Raw genomic sequence first — 25,760 nt, 5'->3', positions numbered from 1 at the left:
GAAACGTCAAGGTCCCTTTACATGGGATCGTCAAGCATCGAGTGTTAAGCGTCTGCGCAGAATATTGTTGCTCAGAATTATATTTATTTCGTTTATTTTATTATATAATAGATATGTGTATGTATTATTATTATTAATCAAAAATATATTATAAAATATTACTATAGCAGTGTAAATTAAAATAAAATAAAAATACAAATGCAGCAAGAGATTTTGGATGGTTGAAATATTCAAATAAATAAGACACAAAAAAGGATTCACAAATGACAAAATGACACAGTTTGAGAAACTATTGTTAAAAGTAGGAAATGATTTAAAGTAGCAGTATGTTATAAACATGCAGAAAAAAAAATTATGAAAACTACATCCCTTAATCCTTGATTAGATTCTAATATTCTGCTAGGGGATAGTAGCGTTTTAAATATATTTTGTTTATAAAAATATCTATTGTGTATATAATGTAAATTAATATCAATTTTCAGTATTAATGTGTATCAGAACATCATTACTTTTATCTCGATCGAATTCATATCATTCATTATGCTATTAGCATCAAGAAGCTGGAATCTATCTTATTCAAATTTCTGCGCAATGATTTCTGTGTAGACGCAGACGCTCGACGCTCGATGCTCGATGATGCCATGTAATGGCACCTTTACCCGTGTGCATACGAGTGTCGTTCTATCTTTGTTCAACTTTTGGTAAATAACAAAGATAGAACGTTGCTCGTGTGCACAGTGCACACGGGTGATGTTTCCGAACGCAGCCCTGATTGTACATACGAAAAACACCGGTGTGACCGCTCTCACAGTTCTTATCGCTTCTCTGCTGACATTTAAAAATCGCTGACTGCCACAAAGAGTGTGAATTCATGAATATCGTGTATATATATATTATAAATGTATGTGTGATAAAGCAGTGAACTAGGTTTGGGAGTGAGTTTTGATATGATCGCTCGCTCTTTCTATCGTATGAACATTATGGATGATAGACGAAATAACCGCGAAATGGTGACGGTATTATTCCTGTGCCTGCTGTGGTATGTGATATCTAGCAGCAGCAACGTTGTCGGTAAGATGCTGTTGTCCGAGTTCCCGTATCCGCTCACCGTCACCATGGTCCAATTAACCTCAATCACTCTTTATTCTGGCCCATTCTTCAATCTATGGGGCGTGAGACGATACTCATCCAACATAACGTGGAGCTATTATTTACGGCTCATCGTACCCTTAGCCTTAGGCAAATTCCTCGCAAACGTGTTCAGCCACGTCAGCATCTGGAAAGTACCTGTTTCCTATGCTCACACTGGTATGTATACATAACACAAACCTTTAAAATCCCACATGCCCCACAAATGTGCCACGCAATGCGCATATGTATGCACATATGTATACACATGCGTGCCGCATATACAGACTAGGCTCGGCACGTTTTTAGCGCTATGAGCTCTGTCTTGTTCAACTTTCAGTAACAATGATAGAACAACACTGTTAGCGTTCATAGCGTCTCCCCGAATCCAGCTGCAGGTGTTTCAAAAATGGAGATCAATCGCTCGGGAAATGATTGGGGACTCAAAGACAAGAAAAAAAGTTGGTATGAACATAAGTCCCGAAATGTGTTGTTTTCGATTTATCGTTATTTTTATATTGAAATTGATTTCAAATTGCTTCGCTTTAGAATTTTTTTGTCAAGATTGAAAGAAGAGATGGCTTTTAAGAGTTTTACAATATAATTAAAGTCAAATAAAAGTTGCGGGCTGCTTTAGCACTACCCAGGATAAAAAATATGAATAAATACAAAAAAATTAATAAAATAAAATTAATAAATACAAAACATCTCTTCTTTCAATTTTGATAAAAAAATGCGAAAGCAAAGCAATTTGAAATTTCAACATAAAAATGGAGATAATTCGAAAATAATACATTTCCGAACCTATGTTCATATCAATTTTTTTTTTATTTTTAGGTCCCTAATCACCTCCCGAGCGATTGACTTCCACTTTTGAAACACCCAGTATAGTTTCGAAATGACAATAGCAAATATAACGATCTTTTACATGTTGCTGAAAATATATGCAATTATTGTCAAGCATGTCAAGTCTTTGCACAATAAGAGAAATTGAAAAAATTCAATAACATTGAATAATATAAAAATAATATGCGATGCTTGGGTTATATAATCTTGTTTCTTAGCAAGATTTTATATTATATAAACATAACAGTATGTTTATAAAAATATATTTGAATATATTTTGATGATAACTATGATATATATTCTCAGAGTGTTTATTCTCTGGAGAAACATGGAAAATCTGGACTTCTGAGGGATTTTTTTTGCATCTCAAATATCAGAGAATTCTTATGAAATTTTATTGGGAAATTTTTTTTTTTAATTATACATATATATATCTATCTTTATTTGTATAATCAAAGTTTTAACAAAATATTGAATATGTAGTATATACATATTTTTATTATAATTTTATGATAAAAAAATGAAAATGTTATATGCAAATAAAAAATGTTTATGTTGCAGAAGTTATTCAGTTTTTTTGGTACATTTACATAATCTAGTACTTAAAATTTAAGAGGCCCTGTGTTACTTTTGTATGAGTGAAAAATATTAGAAAGCACGCATCCAAAAAATTTATTTTATGGAGTTGCATCAAAAATATTTTTAAAATATTTTCTTTATACTTGAAATTTTGAACAGAAATAACCTAACTTAGAAGGTCAGGGAATTTTCAGAAAATTTTTTACCAGATTTGAGTAAAAAGAGAAGAAAGAAATATACCTTGATTCCTTGTTTTAATAATAACATGTCATATATAGATGAATGTATGTGTGAGAATAATTATTTAGAATGCCGACAATACTGACAGTCAATCAGAACACACATATATTACTCATGTAATATGATTCCAGGAATGATGAATAAAAAATACATATTTATAAAAAATATTTATGCAACTATGTATATGTATATAGCATATATTAAGAAAATATATGGCAGGGAAATTTAGAATTTTTTTTTATCAAATTGAATTACTGTTATCAAGTATAGATATGGAAAGAAATAAATATAAATATATTATTAAATAATCTAACTATAATGATTTTTGTTAGTGTTTTTTTGAAAATATAATTTTATAAAAATTACCATATAAACATTATATGTTTGCTTTAGTTTTATATTAGTCTTATATTATCTTATATTAACAGAAGTTTGGCTCTGTCCCAGTGAAGGCTACAATGCCCCTCTTTACGGTAGCCCTATCAAGAATAATACTTCAAGAACAACAGACATGGAAAGTCTACTTGAGCCTTGTACCAATAGTCGGTGGTGTAGCGATTGCTACGCTAACAGAACTTAGTTTCAACATGATTGGCCTGATAAGTGCATTAGCATCTACTATGGCATTTTCCTTGCAGAATATTTATTCAAAAAAGGTAAAATATAAAATGAACCAAATCTTAGAAAACATTTAATTCTGTCTTACTTTAACTAAACCTTACAATTTATTTGTTTATAGGTACTGCATGAAACAGGGATACATCACTTACGGCTACTGCACATACTTGGCCGTCTGGCTCTGTTTATGTTTTCGCCAATTTGGGGTGTATACGATCTATATAGTTTGATATATGAACCGATGATGAGACCATCAGTAGAGATGAGTTATTACATATTAGGATTGTTGTTTTTAGATGGTATATTGAACTGGTTTCAAAACATTATCGCGTTTTCTGTGCTATCTATCGTAACTCCTTTAACGTATGCGGTAGCCAGCGCGAGCAAACGCATATTTGTGATCGCAGTAACATTACTCATACTTGGCAATCCAGTTACATGGCTGAATATATTTGGGATGACTATGGCTATAATTGGGGTATTGTGTTACAATAATGCTAAGTATAATCAGAAGTTGGAGAAACAAAAGGAGACAATTCTTCCAAAATATTATAATCAGAATGGTAATAACAGTTCCTTCATGGTAAATGGATTTGCCAATAAACAACATCAATCATTTGCAATCTAGTCTCAAGTAATAGTTTTATTTTGACAAACTCATGTAAGTTTTCTATATCAGTGAAACCTATCCTTTTCATTTGTCTACGGATTAGTTCCATTCATACAATAAAATATAACCTGATTTGTTATACATGCATATAATTGGCTAGATACATAAAAGAAACTCATCAAATATTGCAGGAAAATGTGATTTATATTTCTTGGATTTAATTGCGATAATCAATATTTCTTAGCTAATAAAAAATATTCTATATTTTCGTTCTACATTTGTTGTGATAAATTCGATTTGGTTTTTCAATTTTAAAACTGAACCTGCTGGTAAGGTATGATAGCATTGTTTAAAAATATGGTCTTATAGCTGATTGCTGGTTCAATTAGCATTAACCACAAAACTGATTACATTCCTGCAAATCGCTCCTAGTATATATGAAAAATATGTAATATGTTTTAACATCTTGTATTCTCACATATTTGATCCATATTTATTAATATATAGAAATTAATAAGAATACATTGTGAAAATTGTGTTAAATTATCTAAATAATTAAACAGTTACAATATACAGTTTATGTAATTGTGATTTGGATATTATACAAATTATGTTGTGTTCTAATTTTATTTAACTTCTTTAGTTTTTTAAGTGTCAATATACAGGTGCATGTTCACAGATTGTATGTTGAGCATGTGCGTGTGTGAATTTTATGTAGAAAAAAATGTCTATGCATCTATTTTTATAAATAATATACACGTACAAAAATATATTGAAAGCATTATATATTGTTTGAGGCAATGCTCATATATAAAATTGCAGTCGTGCCCCAAAAATAACTACTAGTATCAACAATATCTAGTTTATTCAGTACTCTTTAAAATATTTAATATAACGATAAAATATTCTTCAAAGTAACCAAGATATTCTGTAATAAAATAACATCGCGATGATATATTAGCAGTTAATTATAGATGATGATATTGTATCGATTTACAAAGTTTTTAGAATATTTTGTGGGGATAAGAGTCTTGCTATGGTTAGATCTAAACGCGGTCCGGCTGCTGCGATAAGTGGAACCGTCAAACAACAATCGCAGTCTTCCGTGCTGGTTTCGTTCACTCGAAGAATTCTGTCATATGGTCGCAGAATACCATCGCAAGGTCCGCCGGGCCGTAAACGATTTATATAAACTCCTCGTTCATAAAGACCGTCTGACACTGAAAAGCCAAAGTCTTCATAAACAGGATCTTTGTGCAATGATACATGCACTATCTGCTGGGCTTTATTGTCGGAATCACCGCATTCTTGTACTCTGCATTTTAAACAAGAAACATTACACGAAGAAACGATTGTTATTGAATAAATCTTGTGATTGTAAGTTAATCGATCAATACCCTGGATAAGATGGTATTGATAAGTCTAACTGTCCGCTGTCTACAGAAACAGTATCCCAAATTCTCAATATCTCTGGCATAGTACTACCACTCTCTCCCAATTCGCCCCAAGAATCCACCGCGCTATCCACACTAGGAAGACTCTCTCTAGCTGAACGTAATACATCAGTGGAAAACTGTGGCTGGACTGTGTCATTTCCTATACTAAGTTTCCTGGAACAATCTCTATAAAGCTTTTCTTTCAAGTATAAGTAAATAAATATTTTTTTTTTTTTTAACGCGTTGAACTTTTTACAAAAATATTACATTTAAGTACACGCTTTTCGTGTTGAAAAGATAAAAAATTGTTTCTTTATTTTTACGTCATTTGCATTAAATTCATGTTCTTTGAATGTATATTGTAATTACAAAATTTATATAAAATAAATATTTTAATATACAGGGTGTCTGGTAAAGATTGTGCCAACAACGTAAGCGGGTAGAGCACAATAAACTGAACAGAAAAGTCCTTTAACATTTTGCGATTTTCGTAATAATTATTGAGAAATTAATTTTAAAAAATCGACCAATTTATGTGAATATAAGCGCGCAGTAAAAAGGGACAACCCATGTGTGATTGATGTATGATTGCTAGAACGCAAAAATTCATCGTTATATACCGCTCGTACATAACCGTTGTCATTTGTAGAGCGCTTCTCTCAAAACTTCCTCGCGCGCCTAACAACAGCAAACTTTTGGGATGTCTCTTTCTCGCCGCACGTTTATAGTTACGTGAATTGATTTTTTTAAATTAATTTTTCAATAATTATTACGAAAATCGCAAAATGGTAAAAAACTTTTCTGTTCAGTTTATTGTGCTCTATCTGCTCATGAGCGTTGGCACAATCTTTACCAGACATCTTGTATATTATTTTATGTATAATTATTTCGTTTATAAAAATTTATTTTTTAAAGTTATTTGTGTTTTTGATTTACTTTTTTGCTATTATTTTGTACTTTCTTTTTTTTCATATTGTACACCCAGATAGCAAAATGCTAGCAGTATGCCAGCAGTATACCAGCAAATTCAATCACGACTTTGCAACAGATTCCACTCTGCTGCGTCCTCATTAAGCTTAATTTCTGACAGCACAGCTTGCCGATATAATAAAACAGAGAAAATAGAGCAAAAATCGAGTATTATTTGCTATTATGTCGTGACAGCAGATATGTAACAAATATCGTGCGAAGTCTGCTATATCAGATCTGATGGTAGAAATGCTGCAGAAATCAAGCATGGTCTGCCGTTACAATGTGACGGCAGAAACGCAGCAAAAGTCGAGCATTGCCTGCTGTCACAATGGGACGACGAAAACACAGTAAAGATAAAACACGCCTGCAAAACATAATTACTAATGTAGATACAATAAAATCTGAATATTGGCATAGTTATAAATAATTAATTAAATATATAAATTTTTAAATAAATGATTAATTTATTAATCATTAATAATTCGTAAATTTCAAAATTTGTATAGAAATTGAACTCTTTATTTTGTTTCAAGAAGTCAATAAATTTTCTAATTATCCACTCGGTTTCCAAACTTTTAAGTTTAATATTCTGAGTCCTTTGTTAAAATGCAGAAATTAAGCTGATAAAATAGATATTATGACTCCTGTACACAGGACACAGGATGTGGCAACGCTTGCCGTGTCGCTGCGTCTTGTGTGCAGGAGCCATTACAAATTTTTAATCTTGTTAACCCCGCTTTGCGATCTTTATATTTATCTATAACAGAAACTTGATTACACGAGATAGATATGTCATATAGCGGTAAACGAAAGAACTGTAACTTTTGATATCTTAATAATGCTGTGATTCTACCATTATTTTATGATAACAGATCATGTTGTGTTTCTGCTGTGTGTTTGCTGTTATCTTTTGAAATGGCAGCACATGCTTAATTTTTGCAGCATTTCTACCGTTACGTCGTGCTTGCAGATAAACTCGATTTCTAACGATATTTTGTCAATATAGCATGATGTGTCATATTATGTTCAGTTTTTATTTGGCTTCTGTTGACATATTGTGCCAACACGCAGTGCTTTAAATCTATTGTTTTTATGCCAAGAACTTCTATTTAAATTTTGTAGCATTTTTTGTAACATATAATGATGCAGAGATTGTTTGTTTTCTGTTACATTTTTGCCGGCACTAATTAAAATGGCAAATCATGCGCGGCTGCTACCATAGTTCTACCGATATAATATGTAATGCATAATTTGCAATACGTGATCGGGCAAACTTGGCTATCTGGGATAATAATTACATAATGTTATTGCACGTGATATACATATCAATGTAATGATATCCCAGCAAGCAAAATGATGCAAAGTTTGCAGCAAACTCGAACATGCCTTTACAGCAAAATTGTGACAAGGTGTGTCCGCAAAAAACTTAGCTTTTGCTGGCAAGGCTTGTCGCAATAGTGTGACGCACATTTTATGCAAATAATAGAGCAAACCTTGTTGTGCACGGCATGACATCAAATTTGTAGCAAGAATAGGACAAACCTTGCCGTGTACGGCATGATCGTAAATTTGTGGTAATTTTTTGTATAGGGTGATTCAGAAACCTTGTGACAAACTCTGAGGAACAATAAATCTGCAGAGAAGAATATTTTTTGTGAAGCAATCCATCATGTTTTCTAACGCGTCGTTTAAGAATATGCGACCGCGCAGACAAGAGTCTTAGGTGACATTTATTATAATTATGAGATGATGATAATATATGAATAATTGAAAATGAATTCATAATATGATGAATATATGAATTATATATATATATATATATATATATTTACATTTTAAGTAAACAATAAACGAATGATTTAAACTTTCTGAGACATTTATCTGCCCGATCTAAGAGAAACAATATCAGTCCAATATCTGAATTCTCTATGTTGGGATTGTATCAGTAATTGAACTGATAGAAATAATTATATTTTTAATCTTTTGCCAGTTGCTCTGCAAGACCAACCTTAACCTAAAAATCAAGTACGAGATGGGTGCATATAGCGCGTTACATAGTGATGAACAAATGAATTATCGGCTGAATACTATGTTTTTGTAAAGTTTGTAATAAAGTAAAGTTGTAAATTTGCTATCATGCTGTGCATGGCAAGGTTTGCTCTGTTATTTGAGTGAATTTTGCGTTTCGTTGTGCCAGAATATACTTTGCTCTGTTCAGGGAGAAACGTGAGATCGGATATACGTCTATTAGATGTCGGAGCCATCTAGTCTAAAACAACATTTAGAAACATGAATTAGATGCCATGTAATTTTGTGTCATTGAATTTTTAGATACTATTAAAACTTAATATTCACACAATAGTAGTGCACTGTTTATGAAACACTCTTTGGACTGCAAATCACTTCTCGACATCTAATAGACATCTAATAAACCTCTAAGTAAATGTTAACAAAATAGGTATGTGTAATATCATAATAAAAACAGAAAAAAAATTCTCTTGTTGGAAAAATAATCTCATAAACATATTTGTGTTCATACATTAATCACTTTATAACCTTAAGGTCAAACTTTTGTCAATATATCATATGAGTTTTTTGTGATTGACGATGTTTATGACTGTGTGTGATGAGAGAAAGAGATAGCATATCGTATGTCCATTCTGTTTTGCTATTTGCTGACCGTATAATTATGTATAATAACCGGTATTAATTAGTCCTTAAACAATATACTTTAACGGAAAAACTGCTAATGATTGACTGCCGCGGATTTATATTTCATTCGCTTATCGGTATGCGGCGCACTATTTTATATACTCGTATTCAAGTTTCTGTCAAGAAGTGTATATAAAGCCTGCAAAACGCGATTAATAACAACTATTTACATCAGTTTAATTCCTGATACGATACAAGAAAATTCAGATATTGACTTGATTTTTATAAAATTGGACAGATAATGCCCGATCGGACATAAAGTGTCCAAATAAATGAAAGTCATTCATTATTGTCTTTAGTTAAAATAAAATTAGAAGTTAACTTTCGTATAAATAAAATCTTTAATTTCATGAATTAAATTATTTAGATTTATCTATATGTATTACACATTAATATGTTATCATATATTAACATTGTAATTGGTCCAAAACGTCCAAAAAACGTCAGATAATGAGATGTTTATTAAACATTTAAACGAGGCCACTATGACGTCTATCTAGATGCGAAAGTCGACCTATCTTAGACGTGTCGAATAGAATACATCTATTTGACTTCACGTTTCTCTAACATAAATATGTTATCATATCGTGTACAATAAGGTTTGCTTTGTTCTCGTTGTAAATTTGCTATTATAGCGTGTATAAGATTTGCTACTAATTGACATAAAGTTTGTGTTACACCGTGAGTAGCATCATACGTGTTCTTCTATGCGTAAAATTTATGGACAAGCCTTTTTCTATTATTTATAGCATCGTAAGACGAAAAATTTTGCCGTCAATTTGATCCAAATTTTTTGACAAATCAAAACAAGACAAATGTTTGCTAGACAATTGTTGTCCAAATGAAAGCATATCTTGCCGCAAAGCTTTGGTAAAACGTGATTTTAATATTCTTGGCTGTCTGGGCAGGTTTTGGACAATGAGCCTTGTTATACGGGAGGACTTACTTTCGAAATGTTATTCATTAAAAGACAAAAGTCAGGCTTAAACTTGCAAAGTGACACGGAGTTACTTGATTACTCTTAGTTATCGATTATCGATAAGCTCAGTAAGATTTAAAATTTACCGCAATTTAATTTCGATTTATGCTTGTTTGTTTGCCTCGTTGATCTCTATTTGTTATTATCATGCGAGTTCCGTGCATGCCTTTGACTGCGCCTAGCATGGGCCCTTCATGGGTGAATCGCGTTTTTAGAATTTTAACATCCTTGGTTCTCATTATTCCACCACTGTTTTTAAAATTCCAGGCGTTGTCTGATTTAAATTTCCTGCCACAAGTTCTGGGGAAAATTATGTAGTGGATGGTGAATTTTGACAAATATTAACGTGCCTTTAGAGGATCGATGAACAATTTTTGACTATTTCTGATTTTATTTGCTGACCGTAATTTTTCACTGAAGAGAGTCCAGTTAAAGACTGAAATGTTTGTGCTATTTATTTTGTGATATTTATATCTTTACGATGCGCTTTTGCTTTTTAATTCTAATTTTAAGAGTTTCTATCAAGACATAAACGTGTAGTTATTATTAAGTTATTTTTTTGTTATTTGCGCCTTTGCTCCTTAAGCTAATTTATTTATTTGTTTGTTTTGATTTTATGGGAGCTATATTATTATTTAGAAAGGCTGTAGATTGTATACAAAATCTGTTATATTAGATAATGATGGCTGAATATCACTAGAAATATTACAAAACTAGCTGACATAATTTGACAGCAGATCAGTAGCAGAAACTGAGCAGAATTTGCGCAAAATTATCATAGCAGATTGACAACAGAAACCGAGCAAGATCTGCAGCTTTTAGCCATTTATATAATTTATTGAAATAGTATAGTTTATTCGCTTACGGCTATGCGGCGCACTATTTACTTTCTATATCCGTATTTAAGTTTTTGTCATGAGTATATACAAAGCCTGTAAAATGCAACTAATAACATATGTAATTATTTCTATCAGTTTAATTTCTTATACGATTCCCGTACAGGGGTAGTGAGATATTGAACTGATTTTTGGAAAATCGGACAAATAAATATCTGATTTTCACTTATTCGGACAATTTCTGTCCAAATGAGTAAAAATATTTTGTTATTACTTACTTAAGATATAAAAAATAGAAATTAATTTTCATATAAAAATAAAATCTTTGATTTTATAAATTAAATTAATTAAATTTTCCTATATATATATATAGGAAAATTTAAATAATTTAATTATGTAATATATAAATAATGTAATATATATATATATATATATATATATATATATATATATATATATATATGTTATTAATACAAATGTTACAAAATGACGTCTCGTAAATGTAACGTATCGACTATTGATGTCATTTTCGGATTTTATGAGGCCTAACTTAGAATGTCTATAATTGGTCATTTTGTGACCGAAATTTAACATTTTTTGTCCCAATAAAACAAATATATGTTACATACATTGTATACTGCATTTATTATGTAAGAGAAACGAGCAATGTAAATTAATGAATTAAACATTTAAATGCCGCTATTTCATTTAAATTGTAACAACAGATCTTGTTCGGTTTCTGCCGCCAATCTGGCATCTAACTGCGTTGCGCATATCCTGCTCGATTTCTGCCATTAATTTTCTGTCGGCTTATTTCGATAGCTTTTGCCAACAGAACACAAGCTTAATACGGACAGTTGATGCAAGCTGCAATATGCTACTTTAATCTGCTTGCAGTTGATGCAAGCTGCAATATGCTGCTTGAATCTGCTCACAAACTGTTACCAGGCTGCTAACATTTTGCTTACTGGGATCTTAAGTAAATATAATAACGAACGATTTTCACTTATTCGGACAATTTCTGTTCGAATAAGGGCCCGGGCACATAAAAAAACTTAAACAGTAAGACTTAAAACTTAAGAATTTCAACCATACGGAATTTTCAGCGTAGCTTACGTTTCAATATGGCTGCCTTACTGTTCGACCGTGATTGGTCAATTCGCTTACGTCTTAAGTCTTACTGTTTAAGTTTTTTTATGTGCCACGGTCCTAAGTAAAAATCGGAAATTTATTTGTCCGAATAAGTAAAAATAGTATATTTATTTGTCCGATTTTCAAAAAATCAGTTCAATACTTGAATTCCTTGGTACGAGTGTCGTATCAAAAATGAAACTGATAGAAATAATTACGATGTTATTAGCCGTATTTTGCAGGCATTATATATGTTCATGACAAGAACTTGAATACGGGTATAGAAAGTGAATAGCGTGCCGCATAGCGGTAAGCGAATAAACTATACTATTTCAATAAATTATATCAATGCTAAAAACTGCAAATTCTGCTTGGTTTCTATTGCCAATTTGCCATCAGATTGCGTGCGCACAGATCTTGCTTGGTTTCTGCCGACAATCTGACGTCAAATCATGTTAGCACCCTTACAGCACATCAACATCCCAATAAGGTTCTAGTCATTTTAAATTGTAAGATAGTAACATTCCACGGAGATTAATAAATCTGCCATTAATCTTCCAGCAACATGAAAATGTTTGCACAAATTTATCCCATTAACATTCCAGGGACCTTGCGCATAACTTGTATTAATATTCATACAACATACCAGAAACTTTCTAATATTATTTTCAATAAGGAACCCTAGCAAACAAATATTATATTTAGCAAAAATCGATTAAATACTATTGGTTTTCAATAACTTTCAATCGTTTTTTCAATAATAATTTAATAGTCCAAACCTTTTTTTTGTTAAATATGGAATCTCGCAAAAAATTCATAAAATTAAATAAAACGAGCTATTTATTAGTGTATTTTTGGGAATATTAAAAATATATATATATATTTTTTTTCAATATGGATGATTTAAATTTTTTCAGACATTTATCTGCAAGGATTATGTTTATTTACATTCACAAACAAAAGTTAAGTTGGCTCTACTGAAATATTGATCTTCTTTGGTTCTATTCTTCTTCCAGTGGAAACAGTACGTTAAATTCGATGCACACCAAAACAGAATTGGATTGACAACTTCGGTGGAAACTAGACCACTGACTACGTTTACACGTTAACTCTAAGGGCCAATTTTACCAAGTCCGGTTAGATAAACCGACAGTTAAAATTAGCAGAATGGCTAACAGAAAATAGAGGTAAAGGAAAACCAAGCATTTATGTCATTTCAGTTAACCACCTTGCTAATTTTAACCGTCGGTTCATCTAATCGGACTTGGTGAAATTGGCCCTAAGTGTGCCGTGTAACAAATTGAGCTCAATGAGCTCTGTTACATGGCACCCTTAATCGGGTTTAATAACGTCCGTAGTTGTAAAACTGGCCAATCACAGCTATTCCTCTGAAGAATGGAATGACTGTGATTGGCCAGTCTTAAAACTACGGATGTTATTAAACCCGATTAGGGGTGACTAGAGTCCTATATAATCAGAGAATCGACATCGTTACCCCTTCCATTTCATAATCACCATGTTGGTTCCCCAGCTGTCCATGTGTAATCTAAAATGTCTTAAAAATGTCTCAAAGATATTCAAAATGTTTTTTTTTAGAAAATAACATTACAAATATACTTTTTTCTCGCTTACGGTACGCCGGTTGCGATTAGTTTGCACGTAGGTTTCACTACGTGCAAACTAACCGCCAACATAGGACGCGTTCACTTAACGACCGCAACGCTCGCAAGCATTATCTGTCTTTATTTAACTTTCGGTGAACAACAAAGATGAAATGATACGTGAGCGTTGCAGTCGTTAAGTGGAACGGCCCGTAACGGTCAGCCAATCAGCAAGCGGAACACCCTTGTCGCTTCTCTGATTATATAGGACTCTAGGGGTAACGTGTAAGGGCCAATTTCATCAAGTCCAGTTAGATGAACCGACGATTAAAATTAGCAAGGTGGCCAACAGAAAATAGAAGTGAAGGAAAATGAAGCATTTATGTCATTTCAGTTAATCACCCTGCTAATTTTAACCGTCGGTTCATCTAACCGGGCTTGGTGAAATTGACTCTTAGGTGTAAACATAGTCTATGTAACGTCATTGTAAACGTAGTCATTGTTTTGCTGAACGCAGCCATTGTATTTTTGTTGTTACCGCCATATTGCCGTTGCAATGCTTTAGGTGAAACGATAAACTATCAGTTATTGTCCTGTTACTGATAACATAACGTGTACTTATAACTACCCAGTCAGCCACGTCTGTTCTAACAGATATTGCCAAGTGCTTGCTACAAATTATTGTCAGCAAAAAGTGCTGTATTGTACAAATTTGGTACAAGAGTTGATATTACCGATTAAGCTGATTGCCAGCAAGAACTAAACAAAGCTTGCTAATATAATTATACAGCAAATTGGCGGCAGAAACCGAGCAAAGTTTGCTGACATGACTGACATCAGATTGTCGGAAAAAACTGAACAAGATCTGGAGTGCGCAATCTGATGGCAAATTGGCAGCAAAAACCGAACAGAATCTGCAGCTTATTATAAAGTATTATAAAATAGTTCAGTCGCTTATCGCTATGCGGCGCGTTATTCATTATCTATACCCGTATTCAAAATCTTGTTATAAGTGTTTATAAAGCCTGCAAAATGCTAATAATATTATAATATATGTATTTTTATCAATTCAATTTTTGACACAATTCTTATACAGGAAATTCAGATATTGAATTGATTTTTGGCAAATCGGACAGATAATTGTTCGATTTTCACTTATTTGAAAAATTTCTATCCAAAAAGATCTTTAATTTTATAAATTAAATTATTTAAATTTACCTATATGTTTTAACATATTAATATATGATTTTATATAATGTCTAATTATCTAATGTCTAACTTATCATCATTTTGTTACTTAGGGTTGAGACTTTAAATCCATTTAAATATACTATTTTATATGAATGGTCGAAAGCTGCAGAATTTGTTCGGTTTTTGCTAACAATCTGCTATCAGATTGTCTTGCGCAGATCTTGCTCGATTTTTGCCATCAATCTGACATCAAATCATGTCAAGCTTTGCTTGGTTTTTGCCGTCAATTTGCTGTCAGATTATGTCAACAAGCTTTGTCACCAAAACACAAGCTTATTGCGGACACAGATGGCATTGGATTTGTTACCAAGTTTTGAGCAAATTTGATGCCAATTTGGCAACAATTTGTTATCAAATTGCTTACTGGGTGATTGCTTGTCCTTGAAATTTCGTCAACTGATTGCTTTTATAAGCTCTCATGTTACTGCATTTAGTAATGCGTTCTATTTCGATGTCAGCAAATGTACAACAAGCATTTAACAACATATGTAATGAATTTTGGATTGCTCAATGATTAATCACGCTTGATTATCTGAATTATGTCTCCCACAAAATTACAAAACTTGTACGAAACATTTTTTGATAGAAGCCTTGGTTTTCGAGAAATATCAATTAATGCGTCATTTAAAATGGGCCTCCCTATATAAACAATAAGTTTTAATAAAAATTATGGTACAATTACCATAAATGCAGCACAATTAATAAAAATACGAAATTTAGGAAGTGCGCAGCTAACAGGTTTTTTTTGTTTCCTTACATAGGTATTTACGTTTTTAAAAATTAAATACTTGAAAACTTAAGACTTCTAAAAAGTGTTATGTACATTATTAAATACCTTATTTCTGGATTAGGATCTGGTTTTCTGACAGTTAAAGCAACTACTGAACTGCTGGGTCGATGTAATAATTGAGCGGCTTGTCTTAAATCTCCAGAATCTAATTGTTCCCCATCTATCGCGAGCAGCCTGTCGCCGGATGCTAAACTGCCTGTTCGATAAGCAAGCGATCCTCGGCGAACTTCCGTGATTATTAAGTCCTCATTAACTGTGAGACCCAGATCGGGTTGACCACCTAACGGCCTCGTTACTCTCACTGTGAAAACTCCGGAATTCGGAACCACTGGTCCACCTACTCTGTATTCTATCACTAACTCGATCTGATTATGCCAATATATAAAAATAATTAATACAAAGATATTTCATCCTATTTTTATAAAAATTAAAACAAGAAAAGATGTGTGTTTACCAATTGCGACGTCTCAAGTATATTAGCTACTTCAGTCGGTTGCAGATCGCGTAACATTCTCCGATTGATTGCGATAGCCTTATCACCAAGCAAAAGGACACCGCTTTGTTCCGCCGGTCCACCAGCTTCCAAGAAGCTCACGACGTAATTCATGCGATCTTCAATTAATTTAAGCGCAAGCCCAAAGCCCCGATGATCTGGTCGGAGAATGACCGTCAGGTTTTCCTTCATTTGTAGAGTCTGATTCGAGTTCTGCTGGATCTGCGGTTGTGCTCTCCTTTTGACTGTTCTCGATGGTCGTGGTAATATTTGTAGCCTAGCAATACGATAGCTTTGGGAATTATTTCTAAGCAGCTTCGCGGCGGTTGCCGCGTCCTGAACAGACGTATCATCCACGGCCAATAGCTGATCTCCTACTTGGAGAGCGCCACAGCGATCTGCTGTGCTCGCCGGACGGAGACTTTCTATGTAGATTCCGTTTGATGTTTCTCTCACGGTTAAACCTAGTTCTCCTGAAGATTTTCAAATGTTTCAAGTTAATATACATTCAAATGTTCATATTTTTAACATGTCAGGACAAAATAATTTTTCTATTTTTAATACATTTTTATTCCCTCGTGTGCAGAATAAAAATATCATTTTGATTATGTGTAACAATATTTTCATGTTATACATATGTAATTAAATAATGAATATGAAGTAGTGATAATACAGAAACAGATGTTAAAAATTTTTTCTAATATCAAGAAAAGAAGATATCAAGAATATATTAAGAACTTAGGAAGAACACCATTATATTAATGCTATATGAATGCTCATTTTTAATCTTGTTAATCGCATTTTGCAATCTTTATTCCCAAGTAGCAGAGTGACATCAAAAGACGACATAATGACGTCTATTTTTAGTAATTTATGGTCTATGATGTTGGCGGCTAATAATTGACCTTTAAAAATCATTTTTTAGACCAGTCAAAGACGTTATTTTGAAGACGACCTAAAATCGTCTAAATAAGATCCTTTCGTAATTTATAACTTGTAACTTATTACTACGGTTATAGTTCATTTGCTTATCGCTATGTAGTATACTCGTATTCAAGTTTTTATCATAAAACCTACAAAATACGGCTAATAACATTATAACAACTATTATCATTCGGACAGGAATTGTCCGAATAAGTAAAAATGGTTCTCATTATTGTCTACTTAAGATATAAACTTCCATATAAATAAAATTTTTGATCTTATAAATTAAATTATTTAAATTTATCTATATATATTATATCTATATATGTTATTACCCATAGCATCGAAAGATTGCAGAAACGTTGCATATGGTAGACAGACCTTGCATTGAAACATTGTAATATTGCATAGAAGTTGCGAAATGTTTCTGTAATGTTACTGCAAGGTTGCGGTAATGTTGAAATGTTCGCCCTTAGAAATATTACAATGTAAGATTACAGTATTGTTACGGTGCAATATATTTGTAATATTGAAATGCGTTGCTACAAATATGCAGAACGTTTCAAATTTGATAGATAAACTTTGAAAATATATAAACTTTTATTAAGCTAGCAGGATCAAATCAGCAGAATCAAACTAGACCTATCAGATTATTTACTACTAATAGTATTTTATACTAATTTGTACCACTAATAATAATTTTGTACCTCGTGCCATTTCCAAAAAAATCGTTGCGCTGCCAAATTAAACTAGCAGGATCAAACTAAAATAAAACGAAAAGATAAAAATAAGACCAGAAATTAAAATAGCTGAATTTGTACTAATTTGTACCACCCAAATAAACTCAATATATTTAGCCCTTATGCTTAAAACAACCCCCAATTGAATTTAGCTCTATTAAGCTCAAGAGTAAAATACTCTTTCTAATCAGCAGAATCAATCGCTATTTATATACTTGACGGGGCATAATTTGTACCACCAAAATGTGAAGTTTCAAATTTTGTACCCTCGCAGTTCCTTCGAAAACTATCCTCGACTTCTATCCGTCTCAAGAATAAAGTACCTTTTGCCACGAGCAGAATCAATCGCTACTTGTACACACAACGCAACATGATTTGTACTATCAAAATCTAAAGTTCCTGATTTTGTACCCTCGCCGTTCCTTCGAAAACTACCTCCGACCCTTCTCATACTCAAGAGTAAAGTACTTTTCGCCATGAGCAGAATCAATCGCTACTTGTACATACAACACGACATAATTTGTACCATCAAAATCTAAAGTTTCAGATTTTGTACTCCGTTGTTCTTTTTATTAAATATATATTTCAGTAATGAATTTATTCTAAATTTTTTAGTGATTCTACGTATAAAGGTATCAAAATAAACATACGTACTTGCATGTATACCGATTATGCATGAGGATATGTATGTGTTCGTGAACGAAAAACTACATTAATGTACAATTAACCTACACATCAACTTTTTAGTAAAATTATAACAGTTAATGATTAGGAATGTAAAAAGGGATAGGTGTCGGGGGTAATTTTTGAAAGAACGGCTGGGGTACAAAATTTGAAACCTTCACATTTTGACGGTATAAGTTATGTCGCGTCGAGTGTACAAGTAGCGATTGATTCTGCTGACTGGAAAGAGTACTTTACTCTTGAGCTTAATAGGGCTAAATTCAATTGGGGGTTGTTTTAAGCATAAAGGCTAAATATATTGAGTTTATTTGGATGGTACAAATTACTACAAATTCAGCTCTTTCAATTTCTGGTCTTATTTTTATCTTTTCGTTTTGTTTTAGTTTGGTCCTGCTAGCTTAATTTGATGGTAGCAGCGCTACGTTTTTTTTGGAAATAGCACGAGGTACAAAATTATTATTAGTGGTATAAATTAATATAAAATGGGTATTAAATAATCTGATAAGTCCAGTTTGATTCTGCTAATTTAATCCTACTACCTTAATAGAGGTAATATATAAAGACATTCAAGACCCATACAGCACCGCAAGATTGCAATAACATTGCAGCAACATTTTTCTGCAAGATTGCAATATTGCAGAAACATTGCAAAATGTTGCTGCAACATTGTTATGATATTGCAGCAATAGTAAAATGTCCGCCTACAGAAATATTGCAATATAATATTACAACAACATAACAATATAATATATATGCAATAATGCTTTATGTATATTTATCGACATAATATCCTTAACATATGAAAAAAAATAATAAGAAATTAGGCGTATAAGAGTCAGGATCTAGCGTGTATATAGATTTTCTGTATTATAATAATAACGAAATTATAAAATGTAAATTTTTCAGTACACATTCGACTTCCTTCAGTGACAGAAAATATCTAAGAGAAATTAAAAACTCAATTTGCAATTGTGTAAATTCACAATTTCTTTGTAACCGAAATATTCAGATATCCGGATGCAAAAAGATTGTGGTGAATTTACGCATACGAGTTTTTTCACATCTCTCTTGTCTTTATATAATCTCAAAATTTATTTATTAAAATCTGAAGTATCTTGCATGTTAAAAAATTATTATCAAATTTTTGATTTTATATAAGAATGGAAACTATTAAAAGAATTCTTAGTCCAATGTCTGAGTCCCCTGTGTTGGGATTATATCATACAATTTAAACTAATAAAAATAGTTATTATATCTTTAATCTTATTAGCCACTCTTTGTAAACTTTATATAATCATCATAACTAAAAATTAAATGCGGAATAGATAGCGCAACATGCGCCGCATAGTGGTAAACGAATGAACTAGCGATTATTGAATACTTTTTTTGTAATATTTTCGGAATGTTGCTGTAACATTGCTAAAGTTATATTGTAAAATAATGTCTTTGCAATATTTCTGCAACATTAAACTGCAATATGCAATATTACAATGTTGCAGCAATGTTGTTGGAAGCTTCAGTGCTGTATGGGGAGAGATAAGAGAAAAGGATTGTAAATTTACGCAAATACGAGTTTTTTTCTCGTCTTTCTTGAATATCTTTATACATATTTTCAAAAGTTTGTCTATTTAAATATAAAGTATCTTGCATATTAAAAAATTATTATCAATTTTTTGATTTCATATAGGAATGGAAACTATTAAACAATTTTCTGTTATCTAATTAACATTACTATTTTATAAATAATTTACAAGTTTAAGAAATTGAAAATGATTTAAAAAATTTATGAAAGTTAAAATTTTATTTATATAGATATTAGACTTTATTTTACATTTTAAGTAAACAATAAATAGATAATTTTAATTTTTTGGATATTTATTTGTTCGATTTCTGAACAATCAGTTCAATATTGTAACATTCTCATGAAATATTACGATTACATGTTCCAATAATGTCTCAACAATATTACATTGCAACTTGCAAGATTGTAACATTACTGCAATATAATTGCAATGTTCTGTGCTGTATGGGTACATGTTAATAATGTGATTGGTTTTATTTTTGCCATAAAAAAAGTTAGAAGATGACGTTCTCTAGATATGACATCGACGTCATTTTCAGATTTTATGACATCTAACTTCGAACGTTTTTAATTGATCATATTATAACAAAAATTTTGTGACAATTTCGTCATTATGACATCATTTTGCTATTTGAATTTTCCTATGATAGAAACTTGAATATGAGACAGATACATCGTAAACGAAAAAATTATAACCCGATATTATTATCTTATATAATTTCGGTGTATTTCTGCCATTATTTTATAATAATACATCATGTTATGTTTCTACTGTGTTTTTGCTGTTATCTTTTGAAATGGCAGCGAATGCTGCATTTTTGCCGTCGCCGTGCTTGCAGATGAGCTTCTAATGATATTTTGCCAATATAACTTGATATCATATGTTCTATTCAGTTTTGATTTCTGTTGACATATTGTATCAGAGCACGCAATACTCTAATTCTACTATTTTTATGTGTCAAGAATTTTTGCTTTTTTAAATTTTTGCAGCAATTTTTATAGTATATTATGATTGCATGGATTGCTCGATTTCTGCTGCATTTTTGCCAACATTAACTAAGATGGCAGATTATACTCGGTCATTGTCGGAGTTTTGCCAACTAATACGTAGCACACAATTTGTAATACGAGATTGCAGATTTGATTATTTGTGGATAACTTTATATATTTATAAATTTGATATGAACTATTGTATATATATATTGACTTTTTTCTCGGGAAAAACTGGAAGAATGAAAATAATTTAAGGACATACTGGTACTAACATTCTAACATTGACAATATCATACAAATTTAATAGATTGTTTCTATTTACTATCTAAACATGTATATAAAACCTAAGGACGATTTCCTAACCGATTCTCGAGTTATCCAACTTTAATTTTGCATGCGTTCTTATGGAGTAGCAGCATATTTCCACTTATATAAACGAAATTATAAGCAAGCACCATTGCCAATATTCTGAAACTTTATTTGTGAATAAATAAAATACTGAGCAACGTTTTTAAAAAAAGTAGATATCGATTCACTAACTCGTTATCGAGTTATTAATGAAAAGTCAATGCAAAATTCCGAAAATGACATTAAATACAGTATTAAAGTACATTAAATATTACTAATATACGCAACATTTTTTCGTTTCCCACAGCTGATTTCAAGTGAAATTCACATCCAAAAATTTTTTGCCGACGATCATAAAATTTACAAAATATGCAAATATTCATTTGTAGTGCCAAAATCATATTAATTGGCATTATTTAAATCCTTTACACGATACGAGCATATATGGTGCATATCTTAACTCCCAAAAGCATAGAATTTGATCATCAATTTCAAATTGAAGTAACTTTTGGTTGTGATTGTATAGCCAGTACGTTCTTAATAGGATTTTGTATAGTTAAACTCTCTTGATGTACAATCTCACCTTGCTATATATTTATTTCAGATTAACGTGAAATTAACGATTTAATTTTAACGATTTTACGATTCAATATTTATAGTTTAGACTATAAAGAAGATTTATAGTTTATTTTAAATGAGAATTCGTTTGAGGGAAAAACGATATACCTGAAAAGCCGCGTTCCAGTTGAATAAGCAATGGGCCGGAAGTGGCCGCTCGCACCTCTTCCATGTTTGCAACATCATACTCAATTGTGAGGGATGTAACAGGTGCATCCGAACTCTTCTTAAGTGCTCGCTGTGCCTCCGCCAAAGTAAGTCCTCGCAATTCGGTGTCATCTACCGCCAGCAACCGGTCACCGGGCCTGACTCTTCCTTCTTTGGCAGCCGGACCGTCCGTTTTTACTCCCGTCACCATTAGAGCTTTCGACACTCCACCACGAAGAGTTACACCGAGACTGCCATTCTCTCGCTCCACCCTCACTTGCGCGACTTTCGAAGAAACACTGAATGGCGATGATAAACCGATGACATTTGTTGCTTCCTGATCGTTCGACAGCAAAAAGCTGTGAGAATGGTATTGTATTTGTGCGAGTGTATCTTCCATTCTGGGCGAGTCGGAATTTGCGGATGTAGCGATGCTTCCCGGTCTGGCACGGCTCTTGTGCGAGCGCATAGTTGTTAGTCTTAATGAACTGAACATCCTTGTTGATCTATTTACTTGATTTCGGATTACGATTCGATATATTTTGCCCGAATTAATTTAGCAAAACAATTTTCATTATTCAAGAAAGAAGATCTTTTAATGATGATTTCTTGCTATCTACTTCTTTTTTTTGTTTATCACCCGAGAAAAAAGTCCATATATAATCGAATATAAATATAAAGATATATATAAAAAATATATTTAGATGTATGTTTTCTTTCTTTTGTATAATCTTTATATGTACAGGATATAATAAGAAGTATAATTAAATAATGATTAAAAGAATAATTTATACATTGTTCTTCTTTGGAAAAGTAAGAAGAAAAATTATCTATGTCTATAATCATATGTAAATATTTATATACGTATATAGTTATTTAGATTTTAGATAAACAATACATTGTCGAGAGCAGATCTTGTCAAATGCTTGTTACAAATTGTTGTCAGCAAAAAGGTATAAAAAGCTACAAATTTAATACAGAAACTGTTATTACCGATTAAGTGGCAGATTGACGACAGAAATCGAATAAAGTCTCTCTGCATTTTCTAATAATTTAAATAGAATAGTAATGTACGACGTCAGGTTATGTTAATAAGCTCGGTTTCTGCCGCCAATCTGCTGTCGGATTTTATGATCTAGGCTCTGTTCGCAGATCACAAATCTAAGGTGGACATAATTGATGCCAATTCACTAGTAACTTCTTGGCAATGAATAAATGCTGACATTGCTGACATATACATATTTTGCTGGATAGATATGAAAAATTTTTCACGTTCTTCTTTAAATTTCACTTTTTCTAAAAAACAATGCGAAATTTATTTTTAAAATTATTTTTCAATTGTTTTTCTTATTATTTTTCTTGTATATATGCATATATGAGATTATACAAGAGAAAGGAAATATATGTGGACATATTTTATATATAATTATATTATATTTGGTTATATATGGATTTCTTTTCCTGAGTATATATACTGGACTATAAGCATTTCAGTTGAGAACAGCGAAATCATTCACAAATCACACACATATGAAATTTGTACGAAAATTTCGGAAATTACCTGCTTCTTTCAAATGCAATCTTCTTCCTTGCCGATTTATATAAATATATAAAAACATTCTACATTATGTTCTACATCTCATCGAATGATGAGCATCCTCTAGATTAAAGCCGATTATTAATGAAAAATATTTATATAAAAATATATGTTTTCTTATAGCTACTTTTTAATATCTAATAATAAATCTATCGTAGCTAAAACTCGTGTGTAGATCAAAGATATATATCAGTTTTCAGGTTAAATTAAAAAAAAACTAAATCTTTCACTGATAGAAGTAAAGAACAACAAATATATAAAAGATCAGATCTTGGCACAATCAATAATTTTTTTTGCTCACGAGGTAAACAAGTTGTCTTTGTTCGATAACTCTTTAGCGCAGCGTGAAACTACCACGCTCTTACCACGAACGAAACTCCTTAGAACTGAGTGCAGAGCTATAACGACTCACGATGTGGCTTTCAAAAATAACTCCTTCAATATAGGGCCGTATCATCGTGCAGACGAACGGATCTATTTATACGTATGATGACATTCGCATCTTTGCTTCACTTGAAAACTTATGCGGCCCTGTGCGGACGCTTCGCAGTCGCCGTAGCGTTAAATGAGATCGTGCTTCTCATTAAATCTTAGGCTTAGCTGCATTCGTTCGAAATGCCTAATACTCAAGTACTGTAAGAGCTCAAAGTACATTTCATTAACCATATATTTATGTAAATATATTAATTGTGTTACAAATTAATTGATTCAAGCATAAATTATAAAGAAAGGAATACATATATTTTTATTTTATTGTCTTTCTTTGGAAAAACAATAATTTTTATACAAAATATGTGTTTATGTCAACTAATCATATGTACAAAAATATTGGAATCTTCTAATAAAAAAATTAAATATTATTTCATTAGTAATGTGTAATTGAAAAAATTATTTCCGCTATATTTCTACTTACAATTTTATTAATATATAATCGGAAATAATTTTACAGCTTGTCATGTCAATGACCATTATATTTCGAACAAATCAATATTACAATAAATTTATACAGAATTGATATGCAAATGTTTATTTAAAATATACTTTAGCATCAGCAAATATGTGTGTGTGTGTGTGTGTCTATGCGCGCGCCCATTATACAGAATGTAACAGAGCGCCCGTATCAGCAATTTTTTGAGAAAACAACGCATTTTCGTAAAAAATGTTTTATGCAAAAGTTGTAGAACTCTAAGTGGCGCATTATATAATAATATTAGTATGACCTTGAATAGCACCATCAAGGTCATATAAAAATCACTTTGAATTTTTTAAATAGTACCCCCTATTTTCCATTACATATTCTTGTAGCTTACCTCGAGAGCTTTCCAAAACACTATAATAAAGTATTTTTTTTATTTAAGTACTTTTATTTTTATATTTACTTTTTGAGTTATTTTATATTTTAATCTGACATATTTTGATATAAAAAATTAAATATTTCGTAAAATATTTAGTTTTTGATAATCTTACCGTAATACTTTTATGTACAGAATAATGAGACAAATCAATTAGTATAAAAAAATTATTTTTTTAAGAAAATTATTTACCACGTATTTTTTTAAACAATTTTTTTTTTGCTCTAATTGATTTGTCTCACTATTCTGTACATAAAAGTATAAAGGTAAGATTATCGAAAACTGAATATTTTACGAAATATTTTATTTTTTATATAAAAATATGTCAGATTAAAATATAACATAATTCAAAAAGTACTTAATGAAAAAATACTTTATTATAGTGGTTTGGAGTGCTCTCGAGATAAGCTACAAGAATATGTAATGAAAAATAGGAGATTCTATTTAAAAAAATCAAAGTGATTTTTATATGATTTTGATGGTGCTATTCAATCCTAATATCATACTAATCATCCTAATCTCATACTAATATTATTATATAATGCGCCACTTA

The 25,760-nt window shown here is 31.5% G+C and overlaps 2 protein-coding genes across 5 annotated transcripts; one reads left to right on the top strand and one right to left on the bottom strand.

The window, feature by feature from the left end:
- The first annotated feature begins 688 nt into the window (after positions 1–688).
- On the top strand, positions 689–4,747 carry LOC138934391 (solute carrier family 35 member E1 homolog). Of its 2 annotated transcripts, none has more exons than XM_070298080.1 (3): positions 689–1,308; positions 3,241–3,449; positions 3,533–4,735. In XM_070298080.1, the coding sequence occupies exons 1-3, from the start codon at positions 948–950 to the stop codon at positions 4,037–4,039; spliced, it is 1,077 nt and encodes a 358-aa protein (XP_070154181.1). In that variant the 5' UTR covers positions 689–947; the 3' UTR covers positions 4,040–4,735. The 2 variants fall into 2 exon arrangements, with proteins under 2 accessions (XP_070154181.1, XP_070154182.1); XM_070298081.1 differs by having other exon boundaries at positions 1,216–1,308; positions 3,222–3,449; positions 3,533–4,747.
- On the bottom strand, positions 3,989–24,212 carry Grip (Glutamate receptor interacting protein). Of its 3 annotated transcripts, none has more exons than XM_070298074.1 (6): positions 24,157–24,212; positions 22,220–22,771; positions 16,184–16,695; positions 15,775–16,094; positions 5,419–5,643; positions 3,989–5,336 (listed from the first exon to the last, which is right to left on the bottom strand). In XM_070298074.1, the coding sequence occupies exons 2-6, from the start codon at positions 22,752–22,754 to the stop codon at positions 5,015–5,017; spliced, it is 1,914 nt and encodes a 637-aa protein (XP_070154175.1). In that variant the 5' UTR covers positions 22,755–22,771; positions 24,157–24,212; the 3' UTR covers positions 3,989–5,014. The 3 variants fall into 3 exon arrangements, with proteins under 3 accessions (XP_070154175.1, XP_070154177.1, XP_070154176.1); XM_070298076.1 differs by having other exon boundaries at positions 5,419–5,631; XM_070298075.1 differs by lacking the exon at positions 24,157–24,212 and having other exon boundaries at positions 22,220–22,789.
- Between the last annotated feature and the right edge of the window lie 1,548 nt (positions 24,213–25,760).

Source organism: Polyergus mexicanus, unplaced genomic scaffold (genome assembly GCF_030449975.1).
Source record: "Polyergus mexicanus isolate NDT 795.1 unplaced genomic scaffold, iyPolMexi1.0 SCAF_6, whole genome shotgun sequence".
NCBI classification, from domain to species: Eukaryota; Metazoa; Arthropoda; class Insecta; order Hymenoptera; family Formicidae; genus Polyergus; species Polyergus mexicanus.
Note: the sequence above shows the minus strand (reverse complement) of the source record. Positions and strands in the feature narration are given on the sequence as shown.

What these genes read in the sequence shown, in the direction of transcription:
- LOC138934391 (XM_070298080.1), top strand. Translation starts at nt 948, where the DNA reads ATGATCGCTCGCTCTTTCTATCGTATGAACATTATGGATGATAGACGA. An exon ending in TGTTTCCTATGCTCACACTG is followed by an intron (nt 1,309 to 3,240) that starts GTATGTATACAT and finishes GCTCTGTCCCAG; the next exon opens with TGAAGGCTACAATGCCCCTC. An exon ending in AGAATATTTATTCAAAAAAG is followed by an intron (nt 3,450 to 3,532) that starts GTAAAATATAAA and finishes ATTTGTTTATAG; the next exon opens with GTACTGCATGAAACAGGGAT.
- Grip (XM_070298074.1), bottom strand. Translation starts at nt 22,754, where the DNA reads ATGTTCAGTTCATTAAGACTAACAACTATGCGCTCGCACAAGAGCCGT. An exon ending in ACTGGAACGCGGCTTTTCAG is followed by an intron (nt 16,696 to 22,219) that starts GTATATCGTTTT and finishes GAAAATCTTCAG; the next exon opens with GAGAACTAGGTTTAACCGTG. An exon ending in TCAATACCATCTTATCCAGG is followed by an intron (nt 5,337 to 5,418) that starts GTATTGATCGAT and finishes TTTAAAATGCAG; the next exon opens with AGTACAAGAATGCGGTGATT.